The 15,653-nt window shown below is 44.2% G+C and overlaps 1 protein-coding gene across 6 annotated transcripts in view; it reads right to left on the bottom strand.

Annotated features, from left to right (window-relative positions):
* Positions 1–15,653, bottom strand: part of Oxr1 (oxidation resistance 1) — a 319,071-nt gene that overhangs the window by 26,400 nt on the left and 277,018 nt on the right. For all 6 annotated transcript variants that reach the window (XM_040730328.1, XM_040730327.1, XM_040730330.1 and 3 more), the window contains 4 exons: positions 13,263–13,447; positions 10,055–10,809; positions 6,317–6,485; positions 3,504–3,666 (listed from right to left, as the gene is read on the bottom strand). In XM_040730328.1, coding sequence (XP_040586262.1) covers positions 3,504–3,666; positions 6,317–6,485; positions 10,055–10,809; positions 13,263–13,447 — 1,272 coding nt within the window. The remainder of the gene's footprint in view (positions 1–3,503; positions 3,667–6,316; positions 6,486–10,054; positions 10,810–13,262; positions 13,448–15,653) is intronic.

Raw genomic sequence — 15,653 nt, 5'->3', positions numbered from 1 at the left:
CTGTGGAAAACTAATGAACGACTCTAGTGATAACTACTTAATGACAGCTGTGCAAACAGAACTGAGTCCGTGCAACAGGGGGAAAAAAATCCAGTAATGATATACCTGAGCTTAATGGTGTAGAAAACTAACATCAGGTTAAATATTTACACGTATATAATCAACTGGAGAACACTGGGATTTATAATCAAAATCAACACACAGATAACTTGAAAAACTGAGGCAGAAGGTATACACTAAAATGTTTTGAGTAAACCTTCAGGGGTTTATGCTATAAGTAAGCAACATGTTACTACTTTTATACTTAGAAGGATGGCTGATCTTTGAGTGACTGAGAAACCTGAGTAATATCCAACACTCGGAAAGAACCAGGCTCTGAAAAACTAAACACTGAAAGGAATACCAATTCACCAATGCTTGGCAAGGATCGGGGCAGAGAATGAGTCAGGGCCTTTCCCTCTAACAATGATCAAAAGCGCAACTCCAGTTCGGGAGGTGGGACAGTCTGCAAAGGTGCTTGCAGCCGATGACCTGACTCCTGGGACCCACATGGTGGAAGGAGAAAACCACTCCTACAAGGTTCCTCTGACGCCAGTAAACGCAATGGATGCCACGCCCCTGGTTCCTTTTCGGAGTACAGCAATTATCCTGATGTCTCATTGGGGGACCTCACTGGCTAAACTCTCCCTGTTTTCTGTGGGAGAGGGGTTCTGCTGGCCAGCTGGTCTGGAGCTCACACATAAACCTCTAATACTGTGCTTTCTTCCTGCTGTCCTCTTCCTTCAAATTCTGAAATTCCTGTCTGATCTGTTTACTCATAAAACTGTCATTTAATCTCTGTAGTTTGTAGACGAAGCTCTTTTAAATACGTCTTACAACTTTCCAATTCAGACTGCACATCTTAGCAATTTTGGGTGCCATGACTTAGAGTTGTTTAGCAAATGTTAAGAGTAGTGACAGAGATAGCACAGGGTCTGCAAACAATCTAGAAGGGTTAGCACCAGAGCTAAGGGCAATCGCTCTGTTCCTGGAGAAGGTTAAAACAGAGACATGCCAGGCTGCCCACATCACTGTCAACTACCCAGTGCTGGGCTTTCTGTTACTGATGGTCCCCAGAAGAAGGAACAGATCAAACGCTGACAAGGACCTTCCCAACAGAACTGTTCCGAGAGAGAAGGCCTTGCTCTTTCTGTCTCTCCTGCTACAACAGAAGACGAGTGGAATACTCCAAGTGGGAAAACAGGATGGCGGCAAACTTCCTTCCTAGCCTAGACTTCCGGAAGTTTACAGCTGGGAAGGGTGACCATGCACACAAGCTGTCCAAGCAATCTAAGGAAGGCTGGTGACAGGTGAAGCGGCACCTTCAGTCTTAAAGCCCTTCCCGCTCCTCAGTCACGTGACCCCAACCCAAAACCACCGCAGCCACAAACACGGGGAGGCTACCGCCTTAGACCACGCAACACTGTTTCCAGGAGGTACAGCAAGTTTACAAACTGAACTTTTCCTACTACATTTTGTTTTCTTTTGGGAGATAGATAAATCTGAACCTATAGATTGCAATCCTCCATGTTTCCCCCAGAAACTGAAGCCATTCCTTTAAGTCAAAATAGCCAGCAGTGGGGATCACGAGACGTCACAGGTTACAGTGTCAGCTGGGAAAAAAAAACAAAACAAAACAAAGGAAAAAAACCTAAATTTGGGAGCTTGGAGCCCCAGAAGCCATGCAGGGACCAGGAGGCCGTGCAAGCTGCCTATAATTCCAGCTTTAACCATTGTGATGGGGATCCCCAGAGCAAGCGAGCTGTGGAGACAAGCATTGTGTGTGAACTCTGGGCTGCCTTAAAGCAGGGAGCGGAGGAGCAACCAGGAAGATTCCCGTCAACCCTGGCTTCTGCACACACACATTAGTACGCGTAGTATGGTCCGACCTAACGCAAGCATCCATACACATCCATGCACACACACATGCATCCAATGAAAAGAGGAAGCAACAGAGACTCAGTAGTTTCCTATCTCCAGACTTAATGATCCAACCAAAACTGGGGAAAAGTTCTCAATTCATTCTTGATTGAAAGCACTGCTGTCCACCATTTTACTGCCCCACTTAGAAACTTCATCATTGCCTCGCTGCCGCTAAGTCCTCATCAGTTACATAACATCTTTCACTAATTTATCTTCTCTTAGTGTAAGCTGCTTTCAACTGCTGCTACCTTAACTTGTGCACTTCTTTGGAAATCTAGGGACACAGCAGGGACAGGCAGTGCCCAGGTGACCCCATCCACACTAAGTGTGAGCCTGTGCCCAGCCTCACCATCCATTCCCTTCCTGCCGCTTTGCTAAGAGCCTACGGGCTTCAGCTACTCCTGCTCTCCCCTTCTATTCCAGCCATCGTCTACCAGAGTCATCCATGTAGTTGCTTACATTGTTAGGTGTGCTTTTATTGGTGTGTTTACATAAAATTTTATAAATATCTGCAAATTTACCCATTTGTTCTGCTGGTAGTAACTCAGGTCATTACTAGTTTGGAGCTATTATAGACAAAGCTGGAATTAAGACTAATACTTTTAATTTAAATATTGAAATAAAAGTACAATATATTATTTTTCTTTCCCTTCATCATATTGACGATATACTAGAAATGGATGCTGTATGTAACACACAATGATATTAGACAAAAAACTAGGACCACAGCTTAAACAGAAGACAAGCCATGTATACCTTAATCATTATACATGCTAAGTACATGTACAGTAAATTCATACTACACAGATAACCACAAACTTTAACCAAATGGGTAATAAAATGTATTAACACATTTTAGCATCTGCTCTGTTTTCTAATAAGATAAAAATTCCAAAACATAAAAACAGTATTATCCTATCAATACCCCCAAGATAAAGGCTATAAAATGACACAGTCTTAAATTATTTTTTAGCTACAGGGAGTTTTTTTAAAAGCTTATCAAATTAACTTGGACATTATTTACAAACTCATTAAATTTGAGCACATAAAACCTCTTTTTAATATGAAATTAGCACTAACTCACTGCCTTCAAATTAGTATCACCAAACTCAGGCCAAGACAATGATTATTAGGTGTGAAACTTGGAGATGACAGTTAATTTTTTTAAATGTGTAAATGCGTGTTCTTTCACGTAGAAAAAAATACAGATAAATCAAATCGGAAATTGTTAAGACAATAGAATAGCAGTTAATATTATTTCCATCTTTGCCATGTTATCTTCTTTTAAATATGCAAAATATACTAAAAAGTACTTTATCGCTAATAATCCAGTATTTCACTAAAGTAAAGGCAGTGACAAAGAGCATTAAGTTACTACTCAGATTCATTCAAGAAATACACATGTGCATGGACTATGAACCAGGCCTTCAAAACCGCTTTTGTGCGATGAATTCTTACAGTTTATGGGGTCCCCTAAGGTTAGACAGTCCCGCGGGGAGGAAAGGGAGCACAGGGGAGGATCAAAGTCTCGGGGGCCTTACCTCCCATTCCCTGCCTGCGGCGTCACCAGCGGGATCTTCCCCTGTTTCCGCCTCGTCGATCTTTTTGACTACTATGAAGCCAGGCTCCCTGGAGTATTCCCCAGTGTCTTCTGCATAGATCTCTGGACTCCACTGAAGGAAGAAGGCGTACAAGTGCTCTGTCCTGTTAGAGCAAACGGTCAGTCATAGTTCTGGTATCATCTGCTATCAGCTACAGTTAAAACTGGATTTGTCAAATGTTTTGATACAAGTTGAAGACATTCAAAATACACTAGATTTTATTAAACAATAAAGTCCACTATCAGGGAGACGCTGTGTTTAAAAGCTGGTTTGGCTATGGTTATGACATTTTGTTTGTGTTCTGACAAATAAAGATTTGTTTGCCCGAAGATCAGAGGGCAGAGCTAGCTACTAGTTAACCATAGAGTCTGGAGGACTGTACAGGCCGACAGGACTATACAGGCCAACAGGAAACAGGAAGTGATGAGACAGGCTTAGACAGGAGCTTGGCCCTTTTCAGACTGAGATGTTGGAGAGCTAAGTGATGACTGAGGCTGGTCCTTTATACTTCTCTGGTCCTTCAGCTTTTACCCTGGTATCTGACTCTGGGTGTTTACTACTAAGACAAATTAGGGCCGCACATCAGGCTTTCATTTGTCAAGCTGTAAAAGCTGCTGCACTGAGACTTTTGTTGGAAGGCTTTTCACTATACTCACTGCAGTGTAAGCTTTCCCCCCTGCAGACACCAGTGAGAAAAGATCAAGATGCAGCATTCGAGCTGAAGCAGCGACACACAGGAAATTCTTGCTTAAGAGGTTGATGAGCTAATATTTTACATTTTTCTAACTGTAGTAAACTGTATTGGCAACTGCCCTATGCCATAAACATGTTTAAATGTCAACACTTATGTGCTTATTGGCTTTAGTCAGCATGGATAAATGAATCACAACACTCCCAGCAAACATGTAACAGCCAATAGCAACAGGTCTAGGAAGTGCACGCCCTTCTCTTGACATAAAAGCTACGTGACACCTGACATATTAAAGGGTGGCCACTATCAACAACTCTCTTAAGTTTTCTCTCTGTGATAATGTTCAAAACTGCAGCAGTATTAATATTGACAAAAGCCAAGGTACATCTTAATTATTATTTGCGATGAATTTTCTAGCTGGTAATAAGATGGTGGAGTAGCATGAGTTCCTTCCATTAAGGAGGGGTGAGAGCCTTTTCCCAGTTAAGGTTGCAACACTTAGGTTTGGAACTAAGAACAACATTAGCAACAAAATGCTAATCCATCTAAAATTTAATAACCAAGAATAGTAAGAAAAACTAAATGTTTATGTTAAATTTAAGTAAATAGCTACATTTTTCATTATAATCACTTTACTATCACTAGCCTATTCGATTGGATCTGTTTCTTTCAAGTAGTGAACAACGCAAATCAAACCATTTTAATTGCTAAACCCCCACCTTAGAGAAGAGACACACGGTGTCTGCAGTGTCTGGTGGTGCAGCGGGAAGAAGCTGCTTATCATTAGATCCGTGAAAGTAACGGCAGCCAAAGCAGACTGCACAGGGTTCCAAGAGAGCTACTCTGACACCTGCTGTCACTTGACTAGCCGTACGGACTGCAAGGCCAGAACGTTTCTGCTTCCACTAAAGGGCTTTTTCCCCCATTAAAAAATAAGATAATATCCTAACACATTCAGGGATTTTTCTTTTTCTTTTTCGAGACAGGGTTTCTCTGTGTAGATGTGGAGCCTGTTCTGGAACTCGCTCTGTAGACCAGGCTGGCCTTGAACTCACTGAGATCTGCCTGCCACTGTCTCCCGAGTGCTGGAACTAAAGGTGTGCACCACCAAGGCTCGGCTATACATTCAGTTTTGTAGGAAGACATTTTTAAAGTATAAACACTCTCAGGCTGATCAAGGCTACTGATGATACTAGGAATAATTCTACATTAAAAAGTCTTTTTATATATCCAGTTGCTTCTCATTCACTGGAAAGCACAGAACTTAAGGAGTTTTCGATGAGACTAAGCTCATCAACTAAGGAAAATTAAAGACAGGAAAGGGAAGCCAATCCTAAAATGCATCCCACCCTTTCACTGGAAATGCTCCTCTGCTGTCTGGACCACTGTGCTGGTGTGTCCTAGTTTTCTGCTAGCATGCCTAAAACTGAAGCATGCTGGGTGGTCAGTGTCCCACCACAGAAGAGTCCTTTGCTACCTTGTCAACAGTCCTAGTGAGCTAAACACTTTGTGCTTATACAGAGAAATACATTGAGTAAGTACATGCAATTTGTTGCAAAAAATATTAAGGATAAAAAAACGACATAAGATTCTGGAAGCAAATGTACTAGAAAATACAAATTTAAAGATAAAAAGCTAAATAAAGAACTATACATCATTATTTTCCTTCAAGATGGCTATGTTAATATATTCATGAATCTTCACAGTCTAAGGTATACCTACTTTACTATTAAAATGTTATTTGTGTTCCAATATTTTACAATAAACTAAATATTAAAATTTAAAGGCATAAACTAAAAAGTATCAGACAGCAGCTGATTAAAAAGATTAAAACTAGCCTTGCGGACTTACTTATTTTAGTCTTGCTATATAGCACAGGGTGGCCCTGAACCTATAACTCCTGTCTCAGCCTTCCTGGAGCTGAAATTAGAGGTATATGCCACTGTGCCTGCCTAGTTTGGATCAGGAATTTGGAGACGTAGGCTTTCAGGTATTCTGCTTCTGGTGTGATCCATGAGCGAGTCTTACAAGGAAAGCCTAAGTTTTAAAGCAGTTGCTTTACCTTTCTTGGGGCACTGCAAACCAGTATTCATGTTTCTTATCTCTCTGTGCATACTGCTGCATCGTAGCGCTGGCTTGAGATACAAATGTTTTCCTCATTGGTTTTCCAATGCGGAGACACAGGAATTTGTGCAATCGATGCCTTCTCTTATCCCTTAAAAGTGAAGAGCCTAGGAGGGAGATGTAAACAGGATTCATTCCGTCACAGAGTGTATTGAAGTGCCTTAGATGAAGTGATCTTACATTCTAGTTCCTAATTATAAAATGTATCATCATCCATCCCCAACACCCGCCCCCCAGAAGATACAGTTACTGAAACTACAAGATTAAATGAAAGAGTAAAGTCTATTAGAAGGAAATGAAAAATTTCAGAGACTTTTCAATAACTTGTTAATAACAGCTATGCTGAACTGTATATATATATATATATTAAATGTTCTGCGGATTCTCTGTTAATCTTTATAAATCACATCTAAATAAGTATACAAAATTCATAAATGGATATTTTAATATGGCTATCATGCAAAAAAACAAATGAAATCTCTAGCCTTTACATACATACAAAGGTGTGAGAAATTAATATTCTACTAGCTGCAAAGCTATGTTAGAACAGTTAATTATGTCTGAATTACCTCCCATCAGAGACAGATTATTTGGAGTCTGACAGTAGGATTAAGTCCAAGAACATGGACATTAACCGGCTTGCTTCAGCAGCAGCTCTTGGAGGAAAGTGCCTTCAGAAGCATCCCCCACCCCACCCCACGCAGCACTGTATGAAGGGCACGGCCTATGTGCCCCAGCGTCAGCCACTGGTTGAAAGGAGAAGTGTTCATCCTCCTTGTTCTTTCCATTATTGTATCCTACAGTTTAATATTTACTACAATGCTTCATCTCATGGAGCAATACATTTCAAAAAGCCTTACTATATCCACATTACACACTATCGTTACTAAAACCTGGTCATTTAAAACTAATATTTCATTAGAAAGAAGAATCCAATAGTACAACCCAGAGAAAGCTATCTAAAAATACCTACTAATCTTCTCCTTTTGGTATCTGGCTATAATAATCTATTATATATTAACTCTCATAGCCTATAGTCTACCACACTATTTAATTGAAGAGAAATTCCTTTTTAACCATTTTCAAAGATTTCAAAAAATATATAAGCCAAATACCATTATAAGATCTTCATACAGATGTTACTTACATCAAAGGTAATTGTCTTAACAACATAAATTGAGAAAAACAACAGGGAAGTGGTTGGACAAATTATAAGACCAATACAAGCACATCTGAGAAAACCATAATGAACACACTACAGTGTACACCACACAGGTTAGGTGTGAAGAAGGAAACAGCACTCCATATTGTTCAGTCCTGAGTTTCCATTAGAATCCGGATGTACAGACAGATGTACAGACAGATGCAATCCTCTCTCAAAACAAAAACGCCTTCCAAAGAGCTGCAAGAATGTTAACACTAGTTGAACATCCTTGGAAGTAAATCCTAGATAATTTTATAAATTGTGTTATAATTTCCTGTCTTTGACAATGTTCCTAGCGAGTGTTCACTGTGCTCTGACTAAAGAGAAAATGTTATAGAAGAAAACAGTTCACCCTTTACAGAGATGGCTTTGAGTAAGGCAATCTTTAGCGACTAATGAGTATAATCTTAGGTTTCTGAAGCTCCATGACTCAAAGTTTTAAAAACTGAACGCTGAGTGTTTGCGGCACACGTGTTTGGAAGGCAGGAGGACCAAGGCCTGTCCGCCTGGGACTGCGAGACCCTGTCTTGTCTCAAAACAGCATTAATAGTTCTTAGGCTTTTTGAAGCAGACTCCTGCTGTGTGGACAAGGTTGGTCTCAACACTGAGGCGGTCTTCTTGCCTCTGCCTAGAGGTGCTGGAAGTACAGGTTACCAGTGTGTGCAGCCTGTCACACAGAGCCAGCCTTTATGAACTGCTGAAGAGACGAAAACAATGCACAGCAACTGCGGATGGGAATGGATGGATTCTCAGAGCAGGAAGCAGCTATGACGTGACGTGGCAATCCCTCTTTCGGTGTATGGGATTCCCCCCACCCACCACAAAAAAAACTGAGCAGGGAGGGACTCCTTTTGTACAGCATTTGTTCACTGCGGCAAGATTTAAAACACTATACATATGCCTGAATTTTCTCTGCGTCAACCAGGGATACCCTGACACTGCTCTCAAATAACACATGACACACACATATGCAGAAATGTTAACTCTTCCGCCTTAAAGAAAAAAGGACTTTTTTTTGTTACACACACACACACACACACACACACTGCTAAGCACATAGGTATAACCTGTCCAGTCTGTATATAGCCACATTTAATGGAAAGAGTGGCTATGATATTGAAGAGAACAAGGCGTATAAAGGAAGGCTGGGGGGGGGCAAAAGCAACGGGGGAAATGATGTAACCGTATCAATCTCAAAAACCAATGCGATTTTAAAGAGAGGAAGTTCTAACGCGTTCCGTGACACAGATGAATGGTGAAGGCACGGTGCCAAGTGACGGATGTGACTCAGAAACTGTGCGTGCTCCACGTACACACTGGGCCTCCAGGAAGGCAGACACAGAACGGACCCTGGTGACAACCGGGAAGGGAGGAGTGTGACAGCTTTTTGCTCAGTTAAGCACCGTGCTGACTTGAGAAGATGTTCACAGTTGTCAAGACGGATGTCAGTGATGGGTATCCGGCAAGAGGAATATGCTGATGCCAATGAATTGTAGATTTCAAAATGGTGAGAAGGGCAAATTGTACATGTCCATTTTATAACAAGAAAGCCAAAATGGTAAATTTGAGTATAATCGTAAAAGAGCTCACATACAAATTGAATCAACAGAAGCAACTCTTCAGTAGAATTGAGAGAATGTTACTAAGTCATGTAAGCCATAGCTACTCAACTCACAATGCAGTAAGCAAAAGCACAGTGTGTTAGCAACAGAAACTATTCGGTAATTCTCACATTACCAAAGCCAGCTAAGAAAGGAAGCGGAAACTTCTGCCATCTACTTGGATAAGGATGGGATTTTGGGGTATGCAAAAGAATTCTAGAAGGAGATTTTCATGTGCAACTACACTTTCTAAAAAAATTAAGGGATTGAAACTTTGGCCATTGTAAGTTGCAACTCAAATATTATATATGCAACGATACACTCATACCGAGGCCTTAAAAAGGAAATGGAGCAGCCGAGGCAGTACACTCTATAGAACACGTACTGAGTCAGGAGTGCTTGAACATGGCCAAAAGAGCTATAAGACTAGGCACTACCGCACAGACGTGTCCCCAGTGCCGCCCCACTCGAGAAGCAGGTGACTGTCACCCAGCAGTGTTGGTCAGAGGGGAAAGAAGCAAGCAACGCGCACTGAGGCAGGCAGGCTGTGCCACGGGACACTCACCGTCCACGGGACACTCACCTTCCGCGGGACACTCACCGTCCGCGGGACACTCACCGTCCACGGGACACTCACCGTCCGCGGGACACTCACTGTCCACGGGACACTCACCGTCCGCGGGACACTCACCGTCCGCGGGACACTCACCGTCCGGGGGACACTCACCGTCCGCGGGACACTCACCTTCCGCGGGACACTCACCTTCCGCGGGACACCCACCCCCTATGGGACACTCACCGTCCACGGGACACTCACCGTCCGCGGGACACTCACCTTCCGCGGGACACTCACCCCCTATGGGACACTCACCGTCCACGTGCCCATCGGCAGCGGCGCTTTTCTGCTTGCTTTCCTGCTGCATGGTGTCTCTCTGCTGCTTAGCTTGCTGCATGGAGTGGCTTTTCCAGAGCTTGCGCAGCTCCTCGACTTCGGTCTCCGAGTCCCGCTGCGGCTCTCCCCCGGGCCTGTCCTGCCCCCCGGTCACGGTCTGCGTCTCCTCCGGCGGCACCGTTTCCCCGGGGGCCGCGCTCCCTTCTCCTCCCTCTTGCTGCAGCGACTGTTCGAGACGTGAAGACTCCCGGTCATGGTGAGCTTTCCCATCTGCGCTCTGTTCTTCAGGGCCCGAGACTTCTTCGCGTCCCTCCGTGGCCTTGGCTCCTTCTTCGGCGGCTGGTTCGAGACTCCTTAAATCAGTCTCCCGGGACACAGGCCTCCGGTCCGCAGAAGGTCCGGCGCCGGGGTGAGCGTGGTCAGGGATGCTGGCAGACCCTGACTTGGCGGCCAACGGTTCCACTTCCATCTGACTGACAGTCTGCACAGACTCCGACGAGGCGTCGGAGGACTTCTCTTGCCGCTGCAGCTCTGAGGAGAGGAGCTCCTCCCGGACAGGAGAGAGTTCTGACTCGGTGAAGACATCCTCCGACAGGGACTCCTCCGTGCTCCGGGGAGCCGTGCTGGCACTGTCGTTACCTGGGTCGCGGGTTCTCGAGTCGGCGTCCTCAGCACCGGTTCCTGTCATCTTCTTGGAATGGCAGACGTCCCTTCCTGACAACTGATCCATTTCTCTGTCGTTCAATAAAATTAAAAACTATTAGACACTAAAAATCTGTAACATTTTACATTCCCCAAACAGCTAATAAAATATCACAGAAGAGGCTTTTCAAAAAAGGTAAGGACTAGCTCTCAACAGAAAATAGAAATAGCTGTATTTTTCATATATATCAAGATTTTTCATTAGCTGTTTACTACTTGGGAAACACAAATGGAAGATGTCTTTGTACGTGATCTACAACAAAGTTTGATAACAGATTCTTGACGAGATTTTAGTACTGAACCAAAACTTTCGCTGGTAGAAGACAGAAAGTGGTGAATTTCAATGCATCACCGCACAGGCAGGCCTCAGGTGCACGCAGAGGGAGGTGAGACTACACTACAAGCTATAACGGAATGTCAAGAGCAGCCGAGGACAAACGTTTGCAGGAAATCCTAAGCTGTTGAGTCGGACAGTCCTAAGAGTTCGTTCAGTTAAAGAACTAGATAGTGAATGCTTTACAGCCGGGGCTCATTTCCACCCTCGTTAGCACTGGTTTAGGTGAATACCAATGCTTGCAAGTGGTCGGTTCTGGAGACAAGCATCATTAAAGGCTTTGGGCAAATACGGCTAGAGAACAAGTCACCTCCAAATAAGAGGCCTCCTGCAGATACTGAAGCTGATCAAGTCTCCTGATCAACTTTCTCGTGCTTTTCAAGTCTTTGTAACAAGACACACAGTTTTTCTAAGTGAGATGTGTGAAGTGTAGTTACTTTAAACAATTAGTTCAAGTGTCTTCTGTCTCTCTACTGTAGTCATTTTTTAAGAAACCCAGGCATCTAACTGGCAATACTGAATGTGAAATGGTGCCACCTACTGGTGATTTGCTTAAACTGCACCCACAGGGTCAAGGAACTGGACCCAAGCCTTGGGAGATTTTCCTTATACACTTCCCAGAATCAAGAGACTAGCTGTTAATGGATTTTTTTAAGTATATTTATTTACGTGAGTTTTCTAGCCTGAGATTAATATTCTCAATGGCTAACCATTACTACTTATGGCACTTAACACAGTTCAGAACAGCACTTTAAAAATCAATTACCCAGACATTAAAGAGGTGAAACCCATTACATCTACTTTATTTCTGCAAAGCATTGCTCTGCAAAACCATTTGCTGCATTTATCTTCTTTGAAGCCAAATCCTGATTCCAATTAGCATATAGACCAAGACTTAAGGGTATTTCCTTCTGGTGATATTTTAAATGCGGGGACCCAGTCCCTGTCTTCCCAGGTAATATGTTGAATGATAAAGCCACAGCCCACGTGGAAAGGATCCTGAAACGGAGCTCCTTTTCCCTCTGGAACTTTTCTCACCTGAGGTCTAATCTTTAAACTGGCATGGGGGGGCAGAGCTATCCCACATCAGTTAGTTCCTCCTACTTTTCCTTGGATGTTGCGTCTCCTTTTCTTTCTCAGTCTTTTATTTCTGCTGGCTACTTGGCTGTACATCCCAGGCCCCCCTTCATGAGAACAACTGCAGGTCTTGTCTTACGTGTCTCGTGCTCTCTGTTTCCAGAAGCACAACTATGCGTGTAAATGTAAAGCTATCCTGGCTATCCCAACGCCAGGTCTTTACCCTGCAACGCTCCACAGCCCACACTCAGTATACTCTTTAGGTACCTTCAGGGAAAATTAGTAATACAGAGGAAGCTAAAATTTTTAATTGTCTGTCTAGATAACAAAGGCTGAGAAGCACTGAGTCACATGAACACTAGAGGTTACTTGTCGAATATCCGGCTCTTTGACTAAATAAATATAAAATTGAACACAATTATTCTCTATATACCAGACACGCTATGAATTGCCTATTCAATACTGCTTACATTTTTCCTGTCTTACTGACAAAATGAAAAACAGTTATGATAAAACCAATAAAATAAGAATATTAGAGAAGGGTCAACCATCTAGAGGCTAAAAAGAAAGACGACAGAAGGGAAGAAAAAAGGAGAGGAAAGGGAAAAGGAGGGGAGGGAAGGGGAGGGGAAGGAAAGGGAGGAGAGGGAAAGGGAGGGAAGGAGAGGGAAACGGAGGGGAGGGAAGGAGAGGGAAAAGGAGGGGAGGGGAGGGAAGGGGAGAGAAAGGGAGGGGAGAGAAAAGGAGGGGAAGGGAGGGAAGGGAGGGAAGGGGAGGGGAGGGGAGGGGAGGGAAGGGAAAGGGAGGGGATAGAAAGGAAGGGGAGGGAAAGAGAGGGGAGAGAAAGGGAGGGGAGGGGAGAGAAAGGGAAGGGGAGGGAGAGGGAGGGAGAGAAAGGGAAGGGGAGGAAGAGGGAGGGAGAGAAAGGGAAGGGGAGGGAAAGGGAGGGGAGGGAAGGGAAGGAAGGGAAAGGGAGGGAGGGGAGGGGAGGGAGGGGAAGAGAGAAGAGGTAAGGGAGGAGAGGGAGGGGAGGGGAGGGAGGGACGCTGCGGCGAGCAGCACATAAACACTCACACGGGTAAGGACTCCTTTATTTTGCTATCCAAAATGTCTCTGTACATGGCAGCTGACATCACCTCTTCCATTGGGCACATGATGCCATACTCCTCACAGCCATTCTCTTGAACCAGGGGGTCTGTTTTATGTGGATCGAACATTATATTATTGGGTGTGACTAGCAGCACGCCACTGACAGTGCCCTAAGACGGAAAAAGAAAGAACCATTCAATCTTCAAAGCTCACAAGTTCAGTTCAGAGTCCAGATGCCTCTGCTATGCATTCCCTGACCTCTGGCCATCTATCTGCCTTATACCCAGAGCAGCCAGGCACTAAGGCTCCCTCCTGAAGCGTGCTTTCCAGGAAACTATGCTTTTCCTCAGCAGAGTCAGGATGCAAAGAATATCATAGTCTACCTAAAACACGTGAAACTGAGATTTGCAGAGGGAGACAATGGCTTGATTGTAAAGCTAAGAAGGGACTGTCAGATGTGTGCTTCAGAAAGCCAAGCTGTGCAGGACCATGCACACCACCTCCTGTGTTCTTCTCCCAATACAAGTTCCAACAGGGCTACATGAGATCAGCGTGTACATTTTATATTGTGTATTAATAACTCATTACCAGTGGTAAAGGAGTAGTTTCATAGCAATAATGTTTGAGAAATAGCTTAAATTTGCTATTCATTAGCTGAGATCTTCCATATGCAAAGTTTTAGGGCCCATTTCTTCATCTACAGGGTTGCTTAGACAAAATTCATATTTATTTATTTATTTATTTATTTAACATATAGTATTCTGCCTGCATGTATGTCTGCAGGCCCGAAGAGGGCACCAGGTCTCATTACAGATGGTTGTGAACCACCATGTGGTTGCTGGGAATTGAACTCAGGACCTCTGGAAGAGCAGTCAGTGCTCTTAACCTCTGAGCCATCTCTCCAACCCTAGACAAAATTCATATTAAAGTGTAACTTTTAATTCACAATTAGAGACTATGAATTTTAAATGAGTTTATATAAACAGAGATACAAATCTCTAGGAGTCTACTTTTGTCAACTGAGGTTTGCAGACAGTTGGCAGCATTAGCATGGGTTAGTGTTTGCTGCTTCCTGGAGGGCATACTCTGTCCATACGCAGCCGACTGATGCTCACGATCCTAGCTGAGAACCACAGCCGTGAAAACGAAGGTGAGGCGAGCGGGCATCTGTCCACAGAACACAACAAACGAGCGAGCAGGATGCAGAGTGCGGGTACCGAGTTCTTTCCCGCGTCACAAGATGCATGCGCATACCCATGTGTGAACCGCCTGACTCTCAGGTTCAAACTCCTGTTCCAGCATTTCACAAGCACAGAGGAAGCGTGACAAACTTCTGAAAGTCAAACGGCTATTCAAAGTCGTGTCGCCTTCTCCTGAAATGCCAGGGGAAGGGAAACCCGGGCATCCTGCCTGATTCGGTGTCACAGTCCAAACTCAGCAGTCACGCAGACAGTGCCTTTTACAGGACGAAGTGACCGTCACTTAGTGATGTTTGGAAGATCTCCTGATGACTGCAGCTACCCAAGAAAAGTGAGGAGGGGCGGCAGCAGCAGGCGTTACAGGTATGAAAGACTCACAGTAACCCTATGCAATATTAAAACAGGAAGTGCGAGTGGACACGCGGTGTTGGGGCAAACGATCTAAACAGTTGAAGGAACATCTCTCTACTCATAGTGTGAAGGTGAGTGGGCGTGTGCGCATGCGTGTGGCCTGTGTGCCAGAACACGCGTAAGGAGGTCAGAGGACAATGTGCAGAAGCTAGTTCTTTGCTTCCAAGGGCCTTTACGTAACCACGGGCCATCTCGAAGCCCCTCTCCGACACTTTTAGCTCAGACAATGAATCTTCGACAGGAGAACGTCAGCCTACCCAGCCTGGAGCAGGGTTTTCATGGACCCATCTACAGCGGTGTATATTGCTGAAGCACAGAGGAGCACACGCCAGTGAGAGCCAGGAAAGTGCCACCGAGGACAGCGACACTGCTGGGGACGGTCCCACAGCACGGAAACAAGGCCAGAGTACACGCCCTGGAGCAGAACCTTGCAAGGTCTCTAAACTTCTGTCCCCTTTACTGCTTCAATTTCTGCAAACTACAGATTTTGAGAAAGGAAGCCAAGCAACTGGCTACAACTTAGCAAGCGCATTCGAGGTTCTCTGAAGGAGATTTTGGGAGTTTTACTTTTATAGGAATTTTAACTGACAATCCCGTATCCTGGCTTCTGTGTTTGCTTTGGCAATACTGATGATCAAACCCAGAGCACCAGGCACTCAAGGCAAGTATTCTACCGCTGAGGGCAACCCAGCCCACAGCAGATTTGGCTCATAACATCAACGCATGCTCTGCTACATTTTAGAGGACTCTCCCGAGGAGATAATGC

This window comes from Mesocricetus auratus, unplaced genomic scaffold (assembly GCF_017639785.1).
Source record: "Mesocricetus auratus isolate SY011 unplaced genomic scaffold, BCM_Maur_2.0 Super-Scaffold_100023, whole genome shotgun sequence".
NCBI classification, from domain to species: domain Eukaryota; kingdom Metazoa; phylum Chordata; class Mammalia; order Rodentia; family Cricetidae; genus Mesocricetus; species Mesocricetus auratus.
This window is presented reverse-complemented; position numbering and strand designations above follow the sequence as displayed.